General features: G+C 60.4%; 3 protein-coding genes across 3 annotated transcripts; all 3 read left to right on the top strand.

The window, feature by feature from the left end:
- Positions 1-1371: 1371 nt before the first annotated feature.
- Positions 1372-7260, top strand: LOC148590399 (leukocyte immunoglobulin-like receptor subfamily A member 3). The gene is made up of 7 exons (XM_088539070.1): positions 1372-1456; positions 1984-2259; positions 2511-2837; positions 3133-3228; positions 5924-6199; positions 6501-6827; positions 7151-7260. The coding sequence occupies exons 1-7, from the start codon at positions 1372-1374 to the stop codon at positions 7258-7260; spliced, it is 1497 nt and encodes a 498-aa protein (XP_088395196.1).
- A 3052-nt stretch (positions 7261-10312) lies between these two features.
- On the top strand, positions 10313-15476 carry LOC148590398 (leukocyte immunoglobulin-like receptor subfamily A member 6). The gene is made up of 6 exons (XM_088539069.1): positions 10313-10466; positions 10708-11034; positions 11358-11453; positions 14191-14466; positions 14718-15044; positions 15367-15476. Exons 1-6 carry the CDS (start codon positions 10328-10330, stop codon positions 15474-15476), a joined length of 1275 nt encoding a protein of 424 aa, XP_088395195.1. The 5' UTR covers positions 10313-10327.
- Positions 15477-17609: 2133 nt separating this feature from the next.
- On the top strand, positions 17610-23546 carry LOC148590397 (leukocyte immunoglobulin-like receptor subfamily A member 3). Its single transcript, XM_088539068.1, has 7 exons — positions 17610-17694; positions 18227-18502; positions 18754-19080; positions 19404-19499; positions 22261-22536; positions 22788-23114; positions 23437-23546. Exons 1-7 carry the CDS (start codon positions 17610-17612, stop codon positions 23544-23546), a joined length of 1497 nt encoding a protein of 498 aa, XP_088395194.1.
- The last annotated feature ends 98 nt before the right edge of the window (positions 23547-23644 follow it).

The raw sequence follows: 23644 nt of genomic DNA, 5'->3' as shown, positions 1-23644 counted from the left end.
TCTATGGAGCCCCACACTGGACTCTGCAGCAGCTCCATGACCCTCTGGTCCTGGGGGTCCAGAACTGGGTGGAGGACTCCAGATGTGGCCTCATCAGGGCTCATTGGAGGATCTTTGGGCAACTTGGATCTTGGACCTTTGGGCAACGCTCTTTCTAATGCAGCCCAAGATGCCATTGGCCTTCTTGGCCACCAGGCTCCACTGTTGGCTCATGGTAAGTCTATGGTCCACCAGGACCGGAGTGTGTGCTCATCCCTGGAGGACCCCGCTAGCTCCAGGCCTCCAGCTGGACCCTCTGTGGCCAATCACAACCCTTAGAGCTCGGCCATATGTCCAGTTCTCCATCCTCCTCACCGTCCTCTTCTCCAATGCCCAAGTCCTCATCGTGCCAATGAAGATGTTATGGGACACAGTGTCCAAAGCCTTGGTGACCTCAAGGGAGAGAATCCATCAATCCTGTGGGGAGACTGTGTGTCCTATATGTGTTCCCATAGGGGACAACTCCCACATGTGACCCCTCTTGGGGACAGTGGGACATGTCTCACATGGGACTTCTCACAGCAGCAGCTCCCAATGAGCCCTATGTTGAGGTCGCAATGACTCCATCCCATGGGTGACACCCCACATGTCACTCCTCCATGAGACCCATGTGTGATGCATCCTCATGGGCCACGTGTCGGGGACACTCCCTTGGGGACCATATGTGACACCCCATGGATGTCACTTCCTTGCAGACCACGTGAGATGCCCCACATGTGACAACCCTGGCACACCCCATGTGTGACGTATTGGGACCGTGTGTGACACCCCATCGGGGATGGTGGTTTATGGCCTTTTGGGTGATGCCATCTGAGTGTCACTCTCTTGGGGACCGTGTGGCATGCCACATGTCCCTTGGGAACTGTGTGAGGTGCCTCATGTGTGACACTTTTTGGTGTCTTCTGGTGACAATCTGCTGCGACCGATGGTTTGCAATGTCCAACCATTGTGTGTGCCCATGGGGGACCCTTTGTTCCACCCCACGAGTGACACCAACGCGGACCAAGTGCCACATCCCAGAGGTGACACGCTGTGAGCATCACCCCTGGAGGTGACACATGTGACATGACACGAGACTGCAGGGACAGCGTGTGACCCGCACCCAAGGGACAATGCCTTGGGGACAGTCCTTGATTCTCCATGTGTGACCTGCAGGGACCCATGGGCCATCCTCTCTATGTGTCCCTCTCGGGGACAATCGGTGTCTTCCTGGGGTGACGTCACCTCATCCTGACCCCATGGGGAACCGAAACCGACTCTGCGGCCACTTCCTTTCTGTCACCTCCTGTCTGGTGTGGGGGACGCCAGGGCCACCGTGGCGCTCCCCGCGCCATGGCCAGCGCTGCTGTCCCCAACCCCACGGCAGCACCCGGCTCCACGGCCCCCATGGTGACAGCCCACGTTCTGCTGCTCCTGGGTGAGTGACGGGGGATGATGGCAACGTCCTGCAATGGGGAGGGGACAGTGACAGTGCCCCCCTGTCCCAGGCTTGGGGATGGAGCCCCCCCTGTCCCTTGTGCTCACGGCAGGGACACCCCAGGGTGGCCCGTGGTGGGATGAGACCCCCCATCCCATCAGCAGCCCCCAATGAGACCCATGTCCCCCACAGGTTGGTGGCTGGCGGTGACAAGCGAAGTGCGGGGAGGTGAGTTGGGGATGGTGACAAGGCCATGGGGGGCAACGGGGCCACGCGGGGGTTTTGGGGACAATGTGGGTCCAGGACCAGGTTTGGGTGAGGAACCAGGGATGGACACGGAGTGGGGACAGGGGCTGCAGAGAGGACAGGGAAGGGGACAGGAATGAGGGCTGCGAATAGGACGGTGGGGACAAGGCAGGGGGACACGGGTGACAGCGCGGGCACAGCCAGGGAAAGGGGTTTCTCGGTCCCAGGTGTCACCAGGACCTCGGGGTCGGTGCCCGGCTCACTGCTGTCTCCCTGCCCAGCGTCCCCACCGTCCCTGTCACTGCACCCCAGCGAGGAGGTGGCCCTGGGGGACACGGTCACGATGCGGTGCCGCGTGCCCCGCTCGGATGTCCGGGTCTCATTGTACAAGGAGGAACATGGGGCAACCCCACAGCACATGGATGGGGTGAAGGACACAGCCGAGTTCTCCATTAATGTGACACGGAATTCCGCTGGGAGATACACGTGCCGATACGACATCCCGGCATCATCCTGGTTCTCGGAATTGAGCGACCCCGTGGATCTGGTGGTGCTGGGTGAGGGCCTGGCTGATCCTCGGGCAGGATGGGGGTGTGTGGTGGTTCTCCATTGGGATACAGGCGGAGTTGGGGTGTTCCTGGGTGGTAGGGAGGTCCCCATGGACCATCTGGGAGATCCCCTACAGGAAGGGAGTCCCCTTGTGCTCTCTGTGGTGTCCCCATGGGTCTGGGCAAGGTGTTGGGGTCTACATGGGACAGAGGGTGTCCCCACAGGGCCGTGTCCCACTGTCTGTCCTTCTGCTGATCAGATCCCACCTACCGCCCACCTACCATGTTCCTGAGTCCTGAGGGACGCGTGGAGCCGGGCACCGACGTCACCATCTCGTGTCGGTCACCAAACGGGGCCACCTTCATCCTGCACAAGGATGGGAGGGCCATTCAGCTCCAGCGACTGAACAGGGGGGACACGGCCACCTTCATCCTCCTGAGGGTGACCGAGGACAATGCTGGCACCTATGGGTGCTCCTACCATCCCCGAGAGAACCCCTTCATCTCCTCGCACCCCAGGGCGGAGGTGACACTGGAGGTGGCACCTGGGGGGTTCGGGACACCCTCCCCACCACCATCATCCCCAGGTAGCCCCACTAGGGACCAGCAGGGATTTTCCTGGGGGAATTTGATGGGCTGGGAGACGCATGAGACCCCACGGACCCCCGAGGTGGCTGAAAACAGGGGGCAATGGGGGCATTTGGTGCTCATTGGGTAGGGGGGTAGCGGGATGCGGATGAGTATCCAGGGAATATGGGGAGCATGGGGGAATTTGGGGAGATGGGGGAATTTGGGGACATGGGGACGCATCGGGGGGCAGCAGGAAGCACCGATGGGGCAGGGGGCACCGTGGACCTATGGACCCTCCTCTTTGCCCCCCAGATTTCACCCTGGGCAACGCAGTGCGCCTGGCGCTGGGCGCAGCGGTGCTGCTGCTGCTGCTGCTGGTAGGAGCTGAGGCCCTGCAAGCTCATCGCCGTGGGGGGACCTAGACCCCCCTATGATCCTCTAGGAGGGCTTTCCTCAACCAAGAACCACTTGCTGGCCCCACAACCTGCTTTGCTGGCCCCACAACCCGCTTTGCTGGCCCCATAACCCACCTTGCTGCCCCACAACCTGCTTTGGTGGCCCCAAAACCTGCACCAAAACGTCCCCTTGGTCATCTGCGTCCATCCCCACCCCACACACCTTCTTCCCGCACCAGGACCACCAAACAGAGCCCCCCAGGACCAGCCCAACCTGGGATAGGTCTGGGGTCTTATTGTCCTTCTCCTCAAGCCTTGTCCATCCCATGGGGCACTTGGGGTGACACCCCACGTGTGACACCTCTCTGGGAACCGCATGTGAGGCGTCCTCATGTCCTATGCTCGGGTGACAACGTCTTTTGGACCATGCATGAGCTCCCCGAGTATTGGGACCTTGCAGACCATGCGAGATGCTCCACGGGTGACAGTCCTTTCAGGCTGACGTGTGACATCCCACGAGTGACTTTGTGTTGAACACGGTTTGTGACAACATCACCTCATGCCATGCTCGGTCACCCCCACAATCAAGATGATTTTCCTTAAATTCAAGTGTAATTTTCTGTGTTGAGATTCGTGTCCGTTACCGCTTCTCCCATCACTGCCAACTGCTGAGAAGGGTCTGACCCCGTTCAGTTGACATCTCCATTGAGGTCCCCTCATCATCTATGGAGCCCCACACTGGACTCTGCAGCAGCTCCATGTCCCCCTGGTCCTGGGGGTCCAGAACTGTGTGGAGGACTCCAGATGTGGCCTCATCAGGGCTCATTGGAGGATCTTTGGGCAACTTGGATCTTGGACCTTTGGGCAACGCTCTTTCTAATGCAGCCCAAGATGCCATTGGCCTTCTTGGCCACCAGGCTCCACTGTTGGCTCATGGTAAGTCTCTGGTCCACCAGGACCGGAGTGTGTGCTCATCCCTGGAGGACCTCGCTAGCTCCAGGCTTCCAGCTGGACCCTCTGTGGCCAATCACAACCCTTAGAGCTCGGCCATACGTCCAGGTCTCCATCCTCCTCACCGTCCTCTTCTCCAATGCCCAAGTCCTCATCGTGCCAATGAAGATGTTATGGGACACAGTGTCCAAAGCCTTGGTGACCTCAAGGGAGACAACCCATCAATCCTGTTGGGAGACTGTGTGTCCTATATGTGCTCCCATAGGGGACAACTCCCACATGTGACCCCTCTTGGGGACAGTGGGACATGTCTCACATGGGACTTCTCACAGCAGCAGCTCCCAATGAGCCCTATGTTGAGGTTCCAATGACTCCATCCCATGGGTGACACCCCACATGTCACTCCTCCACGAGACCCATGTGTGATGCAGCCTCATGGGCCACGTGCCGGGGACGCTCCCTTGGGGACCATATGTGACACCCCATGGATGTCACTTCCTTACAGACCGTGTGAGATGCTCCACATGTGACAACCCTGGCACACCCCATGTGTGACGTTGTATTGGGACCGTGTGTGACACCCCATCAGGGCTGGTGGTTTATGGCCTTTCGGGTGATGCCGTCTGAGTGTTACTCTCTTGGGGACCGTGTGGCATGCCACATGTCCCTTGGGAACCGTGTGAGGTGCCTCACGTGTGACACTTTTTGGTGTCTGCTGGGGACAATCTGCTGCGACCGGTGGTTTGCAATGTCCAACCATTGTGTGTGCCCATGGGGGACCGTTTGTTCCACCCCACGAGTGACACCAACGCGGACCAAGTGCCACATCCCAGAGGTGACACGCTGTGAGCATCACCCCTGGAGGTGACACATGTGACGTGACATGAGACTGCAGGGACAGCGTGTGACCCGCACCCAAGGGACAATGCCTTGGGGACAGTCCTTGATTCTCCATGTGTGACCTGCAGGGACCCATGGGCCATCCTCTCTATGTGTCCCTCTCGGGGACAATCGGTGTCTTCCTGGGGTGACGTCACCTCATCCTGACCCCATGGGGAACCGAAACCGACTCTGTGGCCACTTCCTTTCTGTCACCTCCTGTCTGGTGTGGGGGACGCCAGGGCCACCGTGGCGCTCCCCGCGCCATGGCCAGCGCTGCTGTCCCCAACCCCACGGCAGGACCCGGCTCCACGGCCCCCATGGTGACAGCCCACGTTCTGCTGCTCCTGGGTGAGTGACGGGGGATGATGGCAACGTCCTGCAATGGGGAGGGGACAGTGACAGTCACCCCCTGTCCCAGGGTTGGGGATGGAGCCCCCCTGTCCCTTGTGCTCACGGCAGGGACACCCCAGGGTGGCCCGTGGTGGGATGAGACCCCCCCATCCCATCAGCAGCCCCCAATGAGACCCATGTCCCCCACAGGCTGGTGGCTGGTGGTGACAAGCGAAGTGCGGGGAGGTGAGTTGGGGACGGTGACAACGCCATGGGGGGTAACGGGGCCACGCGGGGGTTGTGGGGACAATGTGGGTCCAGGACCAGATTTGGGTGAGGAACCAGGGATGGACACGGAGTGGGGACAGGGGCTGCAGAGAGGACAGGGAAGGGGACAGGAATGAGGGCTGCGAATAGGACGGTGGGGACAAGGCAGGGGGACACGGGTGACAGTGCGGGCACAGCCAGGGAAAGGGGTTTCTCGGTCCCAGGTGTCACCAGGACCTCGGGGCCGGTGCCCGGCTCACTGCTGTCTCCCTGCCCAGCGTCCCCACCGTCCCTGTCACTGCACCCCAGCGAGGAGGTGGCCCTGGGGGACACGGTCACGCTGCGGTGCCACGTGCCCCGCTCGGATGTCCGGGTCTCATTGTACAAGGAGGAACATGGGGCAACCCCACAGCACATGGATGGGGTGAAGGACACAGCCGAGTTCTCCATTAATGTGACACGGAATTCCGCTGGGAGATACAGGTGCCGATATGACATCCCGGCATCATCCTGGTTCTCGGAATTGAGCGACCCCGTGGATCTGGTGGTGCTGGGTGAGGGCCTGGCTGATCCTTGGGAAGGATGGGGGTGTGTGGTGGTTCTCCAATGGGATACAGGCGGAGTTGGGGTGTTCCTGGGTGGTAGGGAGGTCCCCATGGACAATCTGGGAGATCCCCTACAGGAAGGGAGTCCCCTTGTGCTCTCTGTGGTGTCCCCATGGGTCTGCGCAGGGTGTTGGGGTCTGGGCAAGGTGTTGGGGTCTGGGCAGGGTGCTGGGGTCTACAGGGGACACAGGGTGTCCTTGGGGGTGTCCCCACAGGGCCATGTCCCACTGTCTGTCCTTCTGCTGATCAGATCCCACCTACCGCCCACCTACCATGTCCCTGAGTCCTGAGGGACGCGTGGAGCCGGGCACCGATGTCACCATCTCGTGTCGGTCCTCATATGGGGTCACCTTCATCCTGCACAAGGATGGGAGCGCCATTCAGCGCCAGCGACTAAAGAGGGGACACACGGCCACCTTCATCCTCCCCGCGGTGACCAAGGACAACGCTGGCACCTATGGGTGCTCCTACCGTCCCCGAGAGAACCCCTTCATCTCCTCGCACCCCAGGGTGGAGGTGACACTGGAGGTGGCACCTGGGGGGTTCGGGACACCCTCCCCACCACCATCATCCCCAGGTAGCCCCACTAGGGACCAGCAGGGATTTTTCTTGGGGGAATTTGATGGGATGGGAGGGAGTGGGGGAAATGATGGGCTGGGAGACGCATGAGACCCCACGGACCCCCGACGGGGCTGAAAACAGGGGGCAATGGGGGCATTTGGTGCTCATTGGGGAAGGGGGTAGTGGGATGCGGGTGAGTGTCCAGGGAATATGGGGAGCATGGGGGAATTTGGGGAGATGGGGGAATTTGGGGACATGGGGACGCATCGGGGGGCAGCTGGAAGCACCGGTGGGGCAGAGGGCACCGTGGACCTATGGACCCTCCTCTCTGCCCCCCAGATTTCACCCTGGGCAACGCGGTGCGCCTGGCGCTGGGCGCAGCGGTGCTGCTGCTGCTGCTGCTGGTAGGAGCTGAGGCCCTGCAAGCTCATCGCCGTGGGGGGACCTAGACCGCCCTATGATCCTCTAGGAGGGCTTTCCTCAACCAAGAACCGCTTGCTGGACCCATAACCTGCTTTGCTGGCCCCAAAACCCACCTAGATGGCCCCACAACCTGCCTTGGTGGCCCCACAACCTGCCTTGGTGGCCTCACAATCTGCTTTGCTGCCCCACAGCCTGCCTTGCTGCCCCACAACATGCCTTGCTGCCCCACAAGCTGCCTTGGTGGCCTCACAATCTGCCTTGGTGGCCCACAACCTGCTTTGCTAGCCCCACAACATGCTTTGGTGGCCCCACAACCTGCCTTGGTGGCCTCACAATCTGCCTTGCTGGCCCCACAACCTGCTTTGGTGGCCCCACAACCTGCTTTGCTGGCCCCACAATCTGCCTTGGTGGCCCCAAAACCTGCACCAAAACGTCCCCTTGGTCATCTGCGTCCATCCCCACCCCACACACCTTCTTCCCGCACCAGGACCACCAAACAGAGCCCCCCAGGACCAGGCCAACCTGGGATAGGTCTGGGGTCTTATTGTCCTTCTCCTCAAGCCTTGTCCATCCCATGGGGCACTTGGGGTGACACCCCACGTGTGACACCTCTCTGGGAACCACATGTGAGGCGTCCTCATGTCCTATGCTTGGGTGACAACGTCTTTTGGACCATGCATGAGCTCCCCATGTATTGGGACCTTGCAGACCATGCGAGATGCTCCACGGGTGACAGTCCTTTCAGGCTGACGTGTGACATCCCACGAGTGACTTTGTGTTGAACACGGTGTGTGACGACATCACCTCATGCCATGCTCGGTCACCCCCACAATCAAGATGATTTTCCTTAAATTCAAGTGAAAATTTCTGTGTTGAGATTCATGTCCGTTACTGCTTCTCCCATCACTGCCAACTGCTGAGAAGGGTCTGACCCTGTTCAGTTGACATCTCCATTGAGGTCCCCTCATCATCTTTGGAGCCCCACACTGGACTCTGCAGCAGCTCCATGTCCCTCTGGTCCTGGGGGTCCAGAACTGGGTGGAGGACTCCAAATGTGGCCTCATCAGGGCTCATTGGAGGATCTTTGGGCAACTTGGATCTTGGACCTTTGGGCAACGCTCTTTCTAATGCAGCCCAAGATGCCATTGGCCTTCTTGGCCACCAGGCTCCACTGTTGGCTCATGGTAAGTCTATGGTCCACCAGGACCGGAGCCTGTGCTCATCCCTGGAGGACCTCGCTAGCTCCAGGCCTCCAGCTGGACCCTCTGTGGCCAATCACAACCCTTAGAGCTCGGCCATACGTCCAGGTCTCCATCCTCCTCACCGTCCTCTTCAATGCACAAGTCCTCATCGTGCCAATGAAGATGTTATGGGACACAGTGTCCAAAGCCTTGGTGACCTCAAGGGAGAGAATCCATCAATCCTGTTCGGAGACTGTGTGTCCTATATGTGCTCCCATAGGGGACAACTCCCACATGTGACCCCTCTTGGGGACAGTGGGACATGTCTCACATGGGACTTCTCACAGCAGCAGCTCCCAATGAGCCCTATGTTGAGGTCCCAATGACTCCATCCCATGGGTGACACCCCACATGTCACTCCTCCACGAGACCCATGTGTGATGCATCCTCATGGGCCACGTGCCGGGGACACTCCCTTGGGGACCATATGTGACACCCCATGGATGTCACTTCCTTACAGACCATGTGAGAGGCCCCACACGTGACAACCCTGGCACACGCCATGTGTGACGTTGTATTGGGACCGTGTGTGACACCCCATCAGGGCTGGTGGTTTATGGCCTTTCGGGTGATGCCATCTGAGTGTTACTCTCTTGGGGACCGTGTGGCATGCCACATGTCCATTGGGAACTGTGTGAGGTGCCTCATGTGTGACACTTTTCGGTGTCTGCTGGTAACAATCTGCTGCGACCGATGGTTTGCAGTGTCCAACCATTGTGTGTGCCCATGGGGGACCGTTTGTTCCACCCCACGAGTGACACCAATGTGGACCAAGTGCCACATCCCAGAGGTGACAGGCTGTGAGCATCACCCCTGGAGGTGACACGTGACATGACACGAGACTGCAGTGACAGCGTGTGACCCGCACCCAAGGGACAATGCCTTGGGGACAGTCCTTGATTCTCCATGTGTGACCTGCAGGGACCCATGGGCCATCCTCTCTATGTGTCCCTCTCGGGGACAACCGGTGTCTTCCTGGGGTGACGTCACCTCATCCTGACCCCATGGGGAACCGAAACCGACTCTGTGGCCACTTCCTTTCTGTCACCTCCTGTCTGGTGTGGGGGACGCCAGGGCCACCGTGGCGCTCCCCGTGCCATGGCCAGCGCTGCTGTCCCCAACCCCACGGCAGGACCCGGCTCCACGGCCCCCATGGTGACAGCCCACGTTCTGCTGCTCCTGGGTGAGTGACGGGGGATGATGGCAACGTCCTGCAATGGGGAGGGGACAGTGACAGTGACCCCCTGTCCCAGGCTTGGGGATGGAGCCCCCTTGTCCCTTGTGCTCACGGCAGGGACACCCCAGGGTGGCCCGTGGTGGGATGAGACCCCCCATCCCATCAGCAGCCCCCAATGAGACCCATGTCCCCCACAGGTTGGTGGCTGACGGTGACAAGCGAAGTGCGGGGAGGTGAGTTGGGGACGGTGACAACGCCATGGGGGGTAACGGGGCCACATGGAGGTGCCGGTTGTGGGGACAATGTGGGTCCAGGACCAGGTTTGGGTGAGGAACCAGGGATGGACACGGAGTGGGGACAGGGGCTGCAGAGAGGACAGGGAAGGGGACAGGAATGAGGGCTGCGAATAGGACGGTGGGGACAAGGCAGGGGGACACGGGTGACAGTGCGGGCACAGCCAGGGAAGGGGGTTTCTCGGTCCCAGGTGTCACCAGGACCTCGGGGCCGGTGCCCAGCTCACTGCTGTCTCCCTGCCCAGCGTCCCCACCGTCCCTGTCACTGCACCCCAGCGAGGAGGTGGCCCTGGGGGACACCGTCACGATGCGGTGCCACGTGCCCCGCTCGGATGTCCGGGTCTCATTGTACAAGGAGGAACATGGGGCAACCCCACAGCACATGGATGGGGTGAAGGACACAGCCGAGTTCTCCATTAATGTGACACGGAATTCCGCTGGGAGATACAGGTGCCGATACGAGATCCCGGCATCAACCTGGTACTCGGAACTGAGCGACCCCGTGGATCTGGTGGTGCTGGGTGAGGGCCTGGCTGATCCTTGGGAAGGATGGGGGTGTGTGGTGGTTCTCCAGTGGGATACAGACGGAGTTGGGGTGTTCCTGGGTGGTAGGGAGGTCCCCATGGAACACCCGTACAGGAAGGGAGTCCCCTTGTGCTCTCTGTGGTGTCCCCATGGGTCTGGGCAGGGTGTTGGGGTCTACATGGGACAGGGGGTGTCCCCACAGGGCCGTGTCCCACTGTCTGTCCTTCTGCTGAACAGATCCCACCCTCTCCCCACCTACCATGTCCCTGAGTCCTGAGGGACGCGTGGAGCCGGGCACCGACGTCACCATCTCGTGTCGGTCACCAAACGGGGCCACCTTCATCCTGCACAAGGATGGGAGGGCCATTCAGCTCCAGCGACTGAACAGGGGGGACACGGCCACCTTCATCCTCCCGAGGGTGACCGAGGACAACGCTGGCACCTATGGGTGCTCCTACCGTCCCCAAGACAACCCCTTCATCTCCTCGCACCCCAGGGCGGAGGTGACACTGGAGGTGGCACCTGGGGGGTTCGGGACACCCTCCCCACCACCATCATCCCCAGGTAGCCCCACTAGGGACCAGCAGGGATTTTTCCTGGGGGAATTTGATGGGATGGGAGGGAGTGGGGGAAATGATGGGCTGGGAGACGCATGAGACCCCACGGACCCCTGAGGTGGCTGAAAAGAGGGGGCAATGGGGGCATTTGGTGCTCATTGGGGAAGGGGGTAGCGGGATGCCGGTGAGTATCCGGGGAATATGGGGAGCGTGGGGGAATTTGGGGAGATGGGGGAATTTGGGGAGATGGGGATGCATCGGGGGGCAGCAGGAAGCACTTGTGGGGCAGGGGGCACCGTGGACCTATGGACCCTCCTCTCTGCCCCCCAGATTTCACCCTGGGCAACGCGGTGCGCCTGGCGCTGGGCGCAGCGGTGCTGCTGCTGCTGCTGCTGGTAGGAGCTGAGGCCCTGCAAGCTCATCGCCGTGGGGGGACGTAGACCCCCCTATGATCGTCTAGGAGGGCTTTCCTCAACCAAGAACCACTTGCTGGACCCATAACCTGCTTTGCTGGCCCCACAACCTGCCTTGGTGGCCCCATAACCTGCTTTGGTGGCCCCACAACCTGCCTTGGTGGCCCCACAACCTGCTTTGCTGGCCCCACAACCTGCTTTGGTGGCCCCAAAACCTGCACCAAAACGTCCCCTTGGTCATCTGCGCCCATCCCCACCCCACACACCTTCTTCCCACACCAGGACCACCAAACAGAGCCCCCCAGGACCAGGCCAACCTGGGATAGGTCTGGGGTCTTATTGTCCTTCTTCTCAACCCTTGTCCATCCCATGGAGCACTTGGGGTGACACCCCACGTGTGACACCTCTCTGGGAACCGCGTGTGAGGCGTCCTCATGTCCTATGCTCGGGTGACAACGTCTTTTGGACCATGCATAAGCTCCCCGCGTATTGGGACCTTGCAGACCATGCGAGATGCTCCACGGGTGACAGTCCTTTCAGGCTGACGTGTGACATCCCACGAGTGACTTTGTGTTGAACACTGTGTGTGACAACATCACCTCATGCCATGCTCAGTCACCCCCACAATCAAGATGATTTTCCTTAAATTCAAGTGTAATTTTCTGTGTTGAGATTCGTGTCCGTTACCGCTTCTCCCATCACTGCCAACTGCTGAGAAGGGTCTGACCCTGTTCAGTTGACATCTCCATTGAGGTCCCCTCATCATCTTTGGAGCCCCACACTGGACTCTGCAGCAGCTCCATGACCCTCTGGTCCTGGGGGTCCAGAACTGGGTGGAGGACTCCAGATGTGGCCTCATCAGGGCTCATTGGAGGATCTTTGGGCAACTTGGATCTTGGACCTTTGGGCAACGCTCTTTCTAATGCAGCCCAAGATGCCATTGGCCTTCTTGGCCACCAGGCTCCACTGTTGGCTCATGGTAAGTCTATGGTCCACCAGGACCGGAGTGTGTGCTCATCCCTGGAGGACCTCGCTAGCTCCAGGCCTCCAGCTGGACCCTCTGTGGCCAATCACAACCCTTAGAGCTCGGCCATACGTCCAGTTCTCCATCGTCCTCACCGTCCTCTTCTCCAATGCCCAAGTCCTCATCGTGCCAATGAAGATGTTATGGGACACAGTGTCCAGAGCCTTGGTGACCTCAAGGGAGACAACCCATCAATCCTGTTGGGAGACTGTGTGTCCTATATGTGCTCCCATAGGGGACAACTCCCACATGTGACCCCTCTTGGGGACAGTGGGACATGTCTCACATGGGACCCCTCACAGCAGCAGCTCCCAATGAGCCCTGTGTTGAGGTCCCAATGACTCCATCCCATGGGTGACACCCCACATGTCACTCCTCCATGAGACCCATGTGTGATGCACCCTCATGGGCCACGTGCCGGGGACGCTCCCTTGGGGACCATATGTGACACCCCATGGATGTCACTTCCTTGCAGACCACGTGAGATGCCCCACATGTGACAACCCTGGCACACCCCATGTGTGACGTTGTATTGGGATCGTGTGTGACACCCCATCAGGGCTGGTGGTTTATGGCCTTTCGGGTGATGCCGTCTGAGTGTTACTCTCTTGGGGACCGTGTGGCATGCCACACGTCCCTTGGGAACTGTGTGAGGTGCCTCATCTGTGACACTTTTTGGTGTCTGCTGGTGACAATCTGCTGCGACCGATGGTTTGCAATGTCCAACCATTGTGTGTGCCCATGGGGGACCCTTTGTTCCACCCCACGAGTGACACCAACGCGGACCAAGTGCCACATCCCAGAGGTGACACGCTGTGAGCATCACCCCTGGAGGTGACACATGTGACATGACTCGAGACTGCAGGGACAGCGTGTGACCCGCACCCAAGGGACAATGCCTTGGGGACAGTCCTTGATTCTCCATGTGTGACCTGCAGGGACCCATGGGCCATCCTCTCTATGTGTCCCTCTCGGGGACAACCGGTGTCTTCCTGGGGTGACGTCACCTCATCCTGACCCCATGGGGAACCGAAACCGACTCTGCGGCCACTTCCTTTCTGTCACCTCCTGTCTGGTGTGGGGGACGCCAGGGCCACCGTGGCGCTCCCCGCGCCATGGCCAGCGCTGCTGTCCCCAACCCCACGGCAGGACCCGGCTCCACGGCCCCCATGGTGACAGCCCACGTTCTGCTGCTCCTGGGTGAGTGACGGGGGATGATGGCAACGTCCTGCAATGGGGAGGGGACAGTGACAGTCACCCCCTGTCCCAGGCTTGGGGATGGAGCCCCCTTGTCCCTTGTGCTCACGGCAGGGACACCCCAGGGTGGCCCGTGGTGGGATGAGACCCCCCATCCCATCAGCAGCCCCCAATGAGACCCATGTCCCCCACAGGCTGGTGGCTGGTGGTGACAAGCGAAGTGCGGGGAGGTGAGTTGGGGACAGTGACAACGCCATGGGGGGTAACGGGGCCACGCGGGGGTTGTGGGGACAATGTGGGTCCAGGACCAGGTTTGGGTGAGGAACCAGGGATGGATGCGGAGTGGGGACAGGGGCTGCAGAGAGGACAGGGAAGGGGACAGGAATGAGGGCTGCGAATAGGACGGTGGGGACAAGGCAGGGGGACACGGGTGACAGCGCGGGCACAGCCAGGGAAAGGGGTTTCTCGGTCCCAGGTGTCACCAGGACCTCGGGGCCGGTGCCCGGCTCACTGCTGTCTCCCTGCCCAGCGTCCCCACCGTCCCTGTCACTGCACCCCAGCGAGGAGGTGGCCCTGGGGGACACGGTCACGATGCGGTGCCGCGTGCCCCGCTCGGATGTCCGGGTCTCCTTTTACAAGGAGGGAGATGGGGAAACCCCATGGCACACGGATGAGGTGAAGGACACAACCGAGTTCTCCGTGAATGTGACACGGAATTCCGCTGGGAGATACACGTGCCGATATGACATCCCGGCATCATCCTGGTTCTCGGAATTGAGCGACCCCGTGGATCTGGTGGTGCTGGGTGAGGGCCTGGCTGATCCTTGGGAAGGATGGGGATGTGTGGTGGTTCTCCAATGGGATACAGGCGGAGTTGGGGTGTTCCTGGGTGGTAGGGAGGTCCACATGGACAATCTGGGAGACCCCCTACAGGAAGGGAGTCCCCTTGTGCTCTCTGTGGTGTCCCCATGGGTCTGGGCAAGGTGTTGGGGTCTACATGGGACACGGGGTGTCCCCACAGGGCCGTGTCCCACTTTCTGTCCTTCTGCTGATCAGATCCCACCTACCGCCCACCTACCATGTCCCTGAGTCCTGAGGGACGCGTGGAGCCGGGCACCGATGTCACCATCTCGTGTCGGTCACCAAACGGGGCCACCTTCATCCTGCACAAGGATGGGAGGGCCATTCAGCTCCAGCGACTGAACAGGGGGGACATGGCCACCTTCATCCTCCTGAGGGTGACCGAGGACAACGCTGGCACTTATGGGTGCTCCTACCATCCCCAAGAGAACCGCTTCATCTCCTCGCATCCCAGGGCGGAGGTGACACTGGAGGTGGCACCTGGGGCGTTCGGGGGACCCTCCCCACCACCATCATCCCCAGGTAGCCCCACTAGGGACCAGCAGGGATTTTTCCCGGGGGAATTTGATGGGATGGGAGGGAGTGGGGGAAATGATGGGCTGGGAGACGCATGAGACCCCACGGACCCCTGAGGTGGCTGAAAATAGGGGGCAATGGGGGCATTTGGTGCTCATTGGGGAAGGGGGTAGCGGGATGCGGGTGAGTATCCAGGGAATATGGGGAGCATGGGGGAATTTGGGGAGATGGGGGAATTGGGGACATGGGGACACATCGGGGGGCAGCAGGAAGCACTTGTGGGGCAGGGGGCACCGTGGACCTATGGACCCTCCTCTCTGCCCCCCAGATTTCACCCTGGGCAACGCGGTGCGCCTGGCGCTGGGCGCAGCGGTGCTGCTGCTGCTGCTGCTGGTAGGAGCTGAGGCCCTGCAAGCTCATCGCCGTGGGGGGACGTAGACCCCCCTATGATCCTCTAGGAGGGCTTTCCTCAACCAAGAACCACTTGCTGGACCCATAACCTGCTTTGCTGGCCCCACAACCCGCTTTGGTGGCCCCACAACCTGCCTTGGTGGCCTCACAACCTGCCTTAGTGGCCTCACAATCTGCCTTGGTGGCCCCACAACCTGCTTTGTTGCCCCACAACCTGCTTTGCTGCCCCCCACAACCTCCACCAAAACGTCCCCTTGGTCATCTGCGTCCATCCCCACCCCACACACCTTCTTCCCGCACCAGGACCACCAAACAGAGCCCCCCAGGACCAGGCCAACCTGGGATAGGTCTGGGGTCTTATTGTCCTTCTCCTCAACCCTTGTCCATCCCATGGGGCACTTGGGGTGACACCCCACGTGTGACACCTCTCTGGGAACCGCGTGTGAGGCGTCCTCATGTCCTATGCTCGGGTGACAACGTCTTTTGGACCATGCATGAGCTCCCCATGTATTGGGACCTTGCAGACCATGCGAGATGCTCCACGGGTGACAGTCCTTTCAGGCTGACGTGTGACATCCCACGAGTGACTTTGTGTTGAACACTGTGTGTGACGACATCACCGGATGCCATGCTCGGTCACCCCCACAATAAAGATGATTTTCCTTAAATTCAAGTGTAATTTTCTGTGTTGAGATTCATGTCCGTTACTGCTTCTCCCATCACTGCCAACTGCTGAGAAGGGTCTGACCCTGTTCAGTTGACATCTCCATTGACGTCCCCTCATCATCTATGGAGCCCCACACTGGACTCTGCAGCAGCTCCATGTCCCTCTGGTCCTGGGGGTCCAGAACTGAGTGTAGAACTCCAAATGTGGCCTCATCAGGGCTCATTGGAGGATCTTTGGGCAACTTGGATCTTGGACCTTTGGGCAACGCTCTTTCTAATGCAGCCCAAGATGCCATTGGCCTTCTTGGCCACCAGGCTCCACTGTTGGCTCATGGTAAGTCTATGGTCCACCAGGACCGGAGTGTGTGCTCATCCCTGGAGGACTTCGCTAGCTCCAGGCTTCCAGTTGGACCCTCTGTGGCCAATCACAACCCTTAGAGCTCGGCCATACGTCCAGTTCTCCATCCTCCTCACCGTCCTCTTCTCCAATGCCCAAGTCCTCATCGTGCCAATGAAGATGTTATGGGACACGGTGTCCAAAGCCTTGGTGACCTCAAGGGAGACAACCCATCAATCCTGTTGGGAGACTGTGTGTCCTATATGTGTTCCCATAGGGGACATCTCCCACATGTGACCCCTCTTGGGGACAGTGGGACATGTCTCACATGGGACCCCTCACAGCAGCAGCTCCCAATGAGCCCTGTGTTGAGGTCCCAATGACTCCATCCCATGGGTGACACCCCACATGTCACTCCTCCACGAGACCCATGTGTGATGCATCCTCATGGGCCACGTGCCGGGGACGCTCCCTTGGGGACCATATGTGACACCCCATGGATGTCACTTCCTTGCAGACCACGTGAGATGCCCCACATGTGACAGCCCTGGCACATCCCATGTGTGACGTTGTATTGGGACCGTGTGTAACACCTCATCAGGGCTCGTGGTTTATGGCCTTTTGGGTGATGCCATCTGAGTGTTACTCTCTTGGGGACCGTGTGGCATGCCACATGTCCCTTGGGAACTGTGTGAGGTGCCTCACGTGTGACACTTTTCGGTGTCTGCTGGTAACAATCTGCTGCGACCGATGGTTTGCAATGTCCAACCATTGTGTGTGCCCATGGGGGACCGTTTGTTCCACCCCACGAGTGACACCAACGCGGACCAAGTGCCACATCCCAGAGGTGACATGCTGTGAGCATCACCCCTGGAGGTGACACATGTGACATGACACGAGACTGCAGGGACAGCGTGTGACCCGCACCCAAGGGACAATGCCTTGGGGACAGTCCTTGATTCTCCATGTGTGACCTGCAGGGACCCATGGGCCATCCTCTCTATGTGTCCCTCTCGGGGACAATTGGTGTCTTCCTGGGGTGACGTCACCTCATCCTGACCCCATGGGGAACCGAAACCGACTCTGCGGCCACTTCCTTTCTGTCACCTCCTGTCTGGTGTGGGGGACGCCAGGGCCACCGTGGCGCTCCCCGCGCCATGGCCAGCGCTGCTGTCCCCAACCCCACGGCAGGACCCGGCTCCACGGCCCCCATGGTGACAGCCCACGTTCTGCTGCTCCTGGGTGAGTGACGGGGGATGATGGCAACGTCCTGCAATGGGGAGGGGACAGTGACAGTCACCCCCTGTCCCAGGGTTGGGGATGGAGCCCCCCTGTCCCTTGTGCTCACGGCAGGGACACCCCAGGGTGGCCCGTGGTGGGATGAGACCCCCCATCCCATCAGCAGCCCCCAATGAGACCCATGTCCCCCACAGGTTGGTGGCTGGCGGTGACAAGCGAAGTGCGGGGAGGTGAGTTGGGGACGGTGACAACGCCATGGGGGGTAACGGGGTCACATGGAGGTGCCGGTTGTGGGGACAATGTGGGTCCAGGACCAGGTTTGGGTGAGGAACCAGGGATGGACACGGAGTGGGGACAGGGGCTGCAGAGAGGACAGGGAAGGGGACAGGAATGAGGGCTGCGAATAGGACGGTGGGGACAAGGCAGGGGGACACGGGTGACAGTGCGGGCACAGCCAGGGAAAGGGGTTTCTCGGTCCCAGGTGTCACCAGGACCTCGGGGCCGGTGCCCGGCTCACTGCTGTCTCCCTGCCCAGCGTCCCCACCGTCCCTGTCACTGCACCCCAGCGAGGAGGTGGCCCTGGGGGACACCGTCACGCTGCGGTGCCGCGTGCCCCGCTCGGATGTCCGGGTCTTATTGTACAAGGAGGGACATGGGGCACCCCCATGGCACATGGATGAGGTGAAGGACACAGCCGAGTTCTCCGTGAATGTGACACGGAATTCCGCTGGGAGATACACGTGCCGATACGAGATCCTGGCATCACCCTGGTTCTCGGAATTGAGCGACCCCGTGGATCTGGTGGTGCTGGGTGAGGGCCTGGCTTATCCTCGGGCAGGATGGGGGTGTGTGGTGGTTCTCCAATGGGATACAGGCGGAGTTGGGGTGTTCCTGGGTGGTAGGGAGGTCCCCATGGACCATTTGGGAGATCCCCTACAGGAAGGGAGTCCCCTTGTGCTCTCTGTGGTGTCCCCATGGGTCTGGGCAGGGTGTTGGGGTCTACATGGGACAGGGGGTGTCCCCACAGGGCCGTGTCCCACTGTCTGTCCTTCTGCTGAACAGATCCCACCCTCTCCCCACCTACCATGTCCCTGAGTCCCAAGGGACGCGTGGAGCCGGGCACCGACGTCACCATCTCGTGTCGGTCCTCATATGGGGTCACCTTCCTCCTGCACAAGGATGGGAGGGCCATTCAGCTCCAGCGACTGAACAGGGGGGACACGGCCACCTTCATCCTCCCGAGGGTGACCGAGGACAACGCTGGCACCTATGGGTGCTCCTACCGTCCCCAAGACAACCCCTTCATCTCCTCGCACCCCAGGGCGGAGGTGACACTGGAGGTGGCACCTGGGGGGTTCGGGACACCCTCCCCACCACCATCATCCCCAGGTAGCCCCACTAGGGACCAGCAGGGATTTTTCCTGGGGGAATTTGATGGGATGGGAGGGAGTGGGGGAAATGATGGGCTGGGAGACGCATGAGACCCCACGGACCCCTGAGGTGGCTGAAAAGAGGGGGCAATGGGGGCATTTGGTGCTCATTGGGGAAGGGGGTAGCGGGATGCCGGTGAGTATCCGGGGAATATGGGGAGCGTGGGGGAATTTGGGGAGATGGGGGAATTTGGGGAGATGGGGATGCATCGGGGGGCAGCAGGAAGCACTTGTGGGGCAGGGGGCACCGTGGACCTATGGACCCTCCTCTCTGCCCCCCAGATTTCACCCTGGGCAACGCGGTGCGCCTGGCGCTGGGCGCAGCGGTGCTGCTGCTGCTGCTGCTGGTAGGAGCTGAGGCCCTGCAAGCTCATCGCCGTGGGGGGACCTAGACCCCCCTATGATCCTCTAGGAGGGCTTTCCTCAACCCAGAACCACTTGCTGGACCCACAACCTGCTTTGTTGGCCCCATAACCTGCCTTGCTGCTGCACAACCTGCTTTGGTGGCCCCACAACCTGCCTTGGTGGCCCCACAACCTGCTTTGGTGGCCCCACAACCTGCTTTGCTGGCCCCACAATCTGCCTTGGTGGCCCCAAAACCTGCACCAAAACGTCCCCTTGGTCATCTGCGTCCATCCCCACCCCACACACCTTCTTCCCACACCAGGACCACCAAACAGAGCCCCCCAGGACCAGGCCAACCATGGGATAGGGTTGGGGTCTTATTGTCCTTCTCCTCAACCCTTGTCCATCCCATGGAGCACTTGGGGTGACACCCCACGTGTGACACCTCTCTGGGAACCACATGTGAGGGGTCCTCATGTCCCATGCTCGGGTGACAACACCTTTTGGACCATGCATGAGCTCCCCATGTATTGGGACCTTGCAGACCATGTGAGATGCTCCACGGGTGACAGTCCTTTCAGGCTGACGTGTGACATCCCACGAGTGACTTTGTGTTGAACACGGTGTGTGACAACATCACCTCATGCCATGCTCGGTCACCCCCACAATCAAGATGATTTTCCTTAAATTCAAGTGTAATTTTCTGTGTTGAGATTCGTGTCCGTTACTGCTTCTCCCATCACTGCCAACTGCTGAGAAGGGTCTGACCCTGTTCAGTTGACATCTCCATTGAGGTCCCCTCATCATCTATGGAGCCCCACACTGGACTCTGCAGCAGCTCCATGACCCTCTGGTCCTGGGGGTCCAGAACTGGGTGGAGGACTCCAGATGTGGCCTCATCAGGGCTCATTGGAGGATCTTTGGGCAACTTGGATCTTGGACCTTTGGGCAACGCTCTTTCTAATGCAGCCCGAGATGCCATTGGCCTTCTTGGCCACCAGGCTCCACTGTTGGCTCATGGTAAGTCTATGGTCCACCAGGACCGGAGTGTGTGCTCATCCCTGGAGGACCTCGCTAGCTCCAGGCCTCCAGCTGGACCCTCTGTGGCCAATCACAAGCCTTAGAGCTCGGCCATACGTCCAGGTCTCCATCCTCCTCACCGTCCTCTTCAACGCACAAGTCCTCATCTTGCCAATGAAGATGTTATGGGACACAGTGTCCAAAGCCTTGGTGACCTCAAGGGAGACAACCCATCAATTCTGTTGGGAGACTGTGTGTCCTATATGTGTTCCCATAGGGGACAACTCCCACATGTGACCCCTCTTGGGGACGGTGGGACATGTCTCACATGGGACCCCTCACAGCAGCAGCTCCCAATGAGCCCTATGTTGAGGTCCCAATGACTCCATCCCATGGGTGACACCCCACATGTCACTCCTCCATGAGACCCATGTGTGATGCATCCTCATGGGCCACGTGTCGGGGACGCTCCCTTGGGGACCATATGTGACACCCCATGGATGTCACTTCCTTACAGACCATGTGAGAGGCCCCACATGTGACAACCCTGGCACATCCCATGTGTGACATTGTATTGGGACCGTGTGTGACACCCCATCAGGGATGGTGGTTTATGGCCTTTTGGGTGATGCCATCTGAGTGTCACTCTCTTGGGGACCGTGTGGCATGCCACATGTCCCTTGGGAACTGTGTGAGGTGCCTCATGTGTGACACTTTTTGGTGTCTGCTGGGGACAATCTGCTGCGACCGATGGTTTGCAATGTCCAACCATTGTGTGTGCCCATGGGGGACCGTTTGTTCCACCCCACGAGTGACACCAACGCGGACCAAGTGCCACATCCCAGAGGTGACACGCTGTGAGCATCACCCCTGGAGGTGACACATGTGACATGACACGAGACTGCAGGGACAGCGTGTGACCCGCACCCAAGGGACAATGCCTTGGGGACAGTCCTTGATTCTCCATGTGTGACCTGCAGGGACCCATGGGCCATCCTCTCTATGTGTCCCTCTCGGGGACAATCGGTGTCTTCCTGGGGTGACGTCACCTCATCCTGACCCCATGGGGAACCGAAACCGACTCTGTGGCCACTTCCTTTCTGTCACCTCCTGTCTGGTGTGGGGGACGCCAGGGCCACCGTGGCGCTCCCCGCGCCATGGCCAGCGCTGCTGTCCCCAACCCCACGGCAGGACCCGGCTCCACGGCCCCCATGGTGACAGCCCACGTTCTGCTGCTCCTGGGTGAGTGACGGGGGATGATGGCAACGTCCTGCAATGGGGAGGGGACAGTGACAGTCACCCCCTGTCCCAGGCTTGGGGATGGAGCCCCCTTGTCCCTTGTGCTCACGGCAAGGACACCCCAGGGTGGCCCGTGGTGGGATGAGACCCCCCATCCCATCAGCAGCCCCCAATGAGACCCATGTCCCCCACAGGTTGGTGGCTGGCGGTGACAAGCGAAGTGCGGGGAGGTGAGTTGGGGACGGTGACAACGCCATGGGGGGTAACGGGGCCACATGGAGGTGCCGGTTGTGGGGACAATGTGGGTCCAGGACCAGGTTTGGGTGAGGAACCAGGGACGGACACGGAGTGGGGACAGGGGCTGCAGAGAGGACAGGGAAGGGGACAGAAATGAGGGCTGCGAATAGGACGGTGGGGACAAGGTAGGGGGACACGGGTGACAGTGCGGGCACAGCCAGGGAAGGGGGTTTCTCGGTCCGAGGTGTCACCAGGACCTCGGGGCCGGTGCCCGGCTCACTGCTGTCTCCCTGCCCAGCGTCCCCACCGTCCCTGTCACTGCACCCCAGCGAGGAGGTGGCCCTGGGGGACACGGTCACGCTGCGGTGCCGCGTGCCCCGCTCGGATGTCCGGGTCTCATTGTACAAGGAGGAACATGGGGCACTCCCATGGCACACGGATGAGGTGAAGGACACAGCCGAGTTCTCCATTAATGTGACACGGAATTCCGCTGGGAGATACACGTGCCGATATGACATCCCGGCATCATCCTGGTTCTCGGAATTGAGCGACCCCGTGGATCTGGTGGTGCTGGGTGAGGGCCTGGCTGATCCTCGGGCAGGATGGGGGTGTGTGGTGGTTCTTCACTGGGATACAGACAGAGTTGGGGTGTTCCTGGGTGGTAGGGAGGTCCCCATGGACCATCTGGGAGATCCCCTACAGGAAGGGAGTCCCCTTGTGCTCTCTGTGGTGTCCCCATGGGTCTGGGCAGGGTGTTGGGGTCTACATGGGACAGGGGGTGTCCCCACAGGGCCATGTCCCACTGTCTGTCCTTCTGCTGAACAGATCCCACCTACCGCCCACCTACCATGTCCCTGAGTCCCGAGGGACGTGTGGAGCCGGGCACGGATGTCACCATCTCGTGTCGGTCACCAAACGGGGCCACCTTCATCCTGCACAAGGATGGGAGGGCCATTCAGCTCCAGCGACTGAACAGGGGGGACACGGCCACCTTCATCCTCCCGAGGGTGACCGAGGACAACGCTGGCACCTATGGGTGCTCCTACCATCCCCGAGAGAACCCCTTCATCTCCTCGCACCCCAGGGCTGAGGTGACACTGGAGGTGGCACCTGGGGGGTTCGGGACACCCTCCCCACCACCATCATCCCCAGGTAGCCCCACTAGGGACCAGCAGGGATTTTTCCTGGGGGAATTTGATGGGATGGGAGGGAGTGGGGGAAATGATGGGCTGGGAGACGCATGAGACCCCACGGACCCCTGAGGTGGCTGAAAACGGGGGGCAATGGGGGCATTTGGTGGTCATTGGGGAGAGGGTAGCGGGATGCGGGTGAGTATCCAGGGAATATGGGGAGCATGGGGGAATTTGGGGAGATGGGGGAATTTGGGGACATGGGGACGCATCGGGGGGCAGCAGGAAGCACTTGTGGGGCAGGGGGCACCGTGGACCTATGGACCCTCCTCTCTGCCCCCCAGATTTCACCCTGGGCAACGCGGTGCGCCTGGCGCTGGGCGCAGCGGTGCTGCTGCTGCTGCTGCTGGTAGGAGCTGAGGCCCTGCAAACTCATCGCCGTGGGGGGACCTAGACCCCCCTATGATCCTCTAGGAGGGCTTTCCTCAACCAAGAACCACTTGTTGGCCCCACAACCTGCTTTGCTGGCCCCACAACAAGCCTTGGTGGCCC

The sequence above is a fragment of the Tinamus guttatus genome, unplaced genomic scaffold, assembly GCF_059628265.1.
Source record: "Tinamus guttatus ecotype Peru unplaced genomic scaffold, ASM5962826v1 Tinamus_guttatus_pri_ptg001362l, whole genome shotgun sequence".
Classification (NCBI taxonomy): Eukaryota; Metazoa; Chordata; class Aves; order Tinamiformes; family Tinamidae; genus Tinamus; species Tinamus guttatus.
Note: the sequence above shows the minus strand (reverse complement) of the source record. Positions and strands in the feature narration are given on the sequence as shown.